The 3,250-nt window shown below is 30.2% G+C and overlaps 1 protein-coding gene across 1 annotated transcript; it reads left to right on the plus strand.

The window, feature by feature from the left end:
- The first annotated feature begins 1,735 nt into the window (after positions 1 to 1,735).
- On the plus strand, positions 1,736 to 2,523 carry LOC131607060 (transcriptional regulator TAC1-like). The gene has a single exon (XM_058879108.1). The coding sequence runs from the start codon at positions 1,761 to 1,763 to the stop codon at positions 2,337 to 2,339; it is 579 nt and encodes a 192-aa protein (XP_058735091.1). The 5' UTR covers positions 1,736 to 1,760; the 3' UTR covers positions 2,340 to 2,523.
- The last annotated feature ends 727 nt before the right edge of the window (positions 2,524 to 3,250 follow it).

Here is a 3,250-nt window from a genome sequence, read left to right on the forward strand (position 1 = left end):
CAAGAAGGAACAGGACGCTCAGGACGCTCAAATGTTTAATCTTGTTGTTGTTTAAAGAGATTTATGTTATATACGTGTATTGATGACGTTGTTGTAGTTTTGTTGAGAATTTGTTTTTTTAGTTGTTTTTTAAAGTTGTTGTTTTGAGTTGTTGATGTTACTGTTGTTGTTGTTTAGTTGTTCTACTTCTCGAAGTTATGAAAATCTCTATGTTGTTATTATTGAGTTTGAGTTTGGGATTGATATTGTTATTGAGATTATATTTTTGTGATTCTTTGTGCATCTCTGATCGTGTTCAGTCGAGTTGAGTTTATTATATCTACTGTCAATTTTTTTTCATTAACCTCTCTTTAAATATATAACCTATTAAATTGATTTTGGAAATAATAATATGAAAAATTATGTTGTATTTGAGACATATCTTACACTAATTAATGTTTTTCGAGTATTCTGTAACTCATCATTCATCTCATGTTCTTTAATGGTAAAAATATCTCAAATACTTATAGTTTTTGTTTAATTTTCTTCCATACTTGTTCATTTTGCAAAGCATTAAATTTTTTGCTTTCAAGAATGAATTATTAGAAAAGGAAGTGTTGAATAAAGAACTTAAAACATTGAAGAGATAATAACCATTAAAGAACGTGAGATGAATAATGAATTACATGATACTTGAAAATCATTGATTAGTGTAAATTGCTCTTCAAATATAACACAATTATCTACATAATTATTTTTTAACTAATTTTGAGAAGTTATATGTTCAGTTAAGGTTTAGTGAAATAAACAATTTACACCGATGGGTAAACTCAATCGCGTTTTACCCTTCGGTGGAATGTTAAAACTGAGGTGAAAGATGTTATACACGACGGTGGAATGTCAAATCTAAAGAAAAGTGTTTTTTCCATTTAAAATTTTTAAAAAAGATCTTTATGTGAATCAAACTCATGACCTTTATATATTACCCATTGTTGAATTAAAATCGAGAGGCAAAATGACACATTTTTTTAACATCCTTTGCTAACTCGTATTTAAAACCGAAATAACACTTTATATCTAACCGAAATTAAATTTGTTTTTTTAGTAGTGATATATGCTCAAAATTAAAATGGAAGCTGATTACAATACGAATGCTATATCTCTTCACTCTTTTAACATGGTCTTGAGAAATAAATTGAAGAAAAAATAACTTACTCATTAGATGGAGAAAAACGGTGGTAAAGATTATTAACAAGTCAAAAAAATGAAAGCTCATTTATAAGAGACAAATTCAGTGGGGTGAAATCAGAATACATTAGCATAACAATTACACAAAAAAACATATTTTTCTCTACTATTATTATCATACTAATTAACCTTCACCATTATTATATTAATGAAAACTCTTATGATAACATTGTGTCTTTTGTCAAAACAAAAAAAAAACAATGTGTGTCTCTGCGACAATATTTGAAGTTAGCATAGGCAAATCGGTTGAAGCCAAGAAACAAAGAGACAAAAATAATTTCCCTATACAATGACCAAGTTATATTTTTGTCCTTTACTCAATTTGTCCCAAGTACTTGAGGAAGTTGCATTCTCATTTCATGCCATTCTATACAATAGTATAATGATGAAATGCAGGCCATAGCATATGTCCCACTTATCATATATATAATTTCCCTATGTTGACCATTTAGCTACCAATATTAATATCTATAATATATATAGTTTTCTTCACTTGCTTCATATTTACATAATTACTAGAAACTAATCATTGAATGGAGTCTGATCAATATGAACAAAGTGGTGGTGGTGGTGGTGGTGGTGATGATCAAGGTGATGCTCAAGCAAAACAAGTGATCAATATTCTTAGATCCTATGAGTGCAATTTCTGCAAGAGAGGCTTCTCTAATGCACAAGCACTAGGTGGTCACATGAATATCCATAGAAAAGACAAAGCAAAACTCAAGCAACAATCTTCAAACATGGAGGCAAATTCTAGTGAAGTTCAAGAGGTGAACAAGTTGTTATTACCAAACTTGAATTCTAGTATTGTGTTGCCTCAATCTCAACAACAAGATCAACAACACCATGCTCCTTCTAGAGATATTAATGAAGCTCTTATGACTCAACTGAGGCAACAACTTCCATTTTTTTCTGAATCACCAACAAAGAGTGAAATGCAAAAGCCACAACCATCACAAGGAGAAACTACTACTGCTGCTACTAGTACTACAGAAGAGGCTTTGTTGTTGTCTGGGGAAGATTCAATGGAGTTAGACCTAGAACTGAGATTAGGGCCTGAGCCACATGATTCATCATCATCAGCACCAACGGGTACCAGAAAATTCTTTTGATGACTTCAATGCATGAGTTTAATTATTTGTACATGCCCAAGAAACTATTCTTTTCTTGGTGAAAATAATTCATCTTCTGTTTGATTTTATTTGTTCTAAATTTTTATTTTAAATTAATTAATTAATTTGCTAGTAACGAGCATTGTTTTGTATTGTTAATTTATATATTTTTATAGAACATGAGTGAATGGTTAAATCTGATTCAAGTTTACTACTTTATATACATACATACATAATACATTAGAATCACATACACATACACGCTTATTAAAACCTTGAAATTAGTGATATCTAAAACTATTTAGATTTTTCCTCTTTTGTATAAGTTAAAAAACAAAAACTTAGATTTTCTTAGAGTGAGTTTAAAATAGGAAATCTTAGATTTTCTTACACATGTCTACTTGTGCATACAAATATCGTCTTAGACTTGGCATTTGTGGTTACTCCAGTTGAGCAATTGAGTTGATCAGTAGTGTTTAGGGTCTTAACTTTACCATACAGCTGGAGATTTCTCTTAGCCTAGCTTCCTAAATATCAGTTTCTTCTATAAAAGTGGTTTTTTAGGCTTTGTTCGAGAGTTTAAAGAAAAAAGAATGGAGAGTTTTGAAAAATAGAAAGAATGAGGTGAAAAGAATTGAAGAATTTAGGTGGGAAGGAATTAATTTAATTCATGATAAAAAAAAAACTCCTACTTTTATAAAACTAAAAATTTGTATTGGACGAGATATTAGGAAAAAAACCACTCTTTTAGGAAGAAAAATTATCACGACATGTCCGATTGTTGGAATTTTGGTTTAGGAAGGTTGGTGGAATCTGTGGGGTCTGAAATCTCAATGAGACTTACTAGGAGATGTCCTTTGGTTCTCAAATACTCAAAACAACTTTGGGGTCTAAGCCTTTCAAAGTTAAAA

The sequence above is a fragment of the Vicia villosa genome, linkage group LG5, assembly GCF_029867415.1.
Source record: "Vicia villosa cultivar HV-30 ecotype Madison, WI linkage group LG5, Vvil1.0, whole genome shotgun sequence".
NCBI classification, from domain to species: domain Eukaryota; kingdom Viridiplantae; phylum Streptophyta; class Magnoliopsida; order Fabales; family Fabaceae; genus Vicia; species Vicia villosa.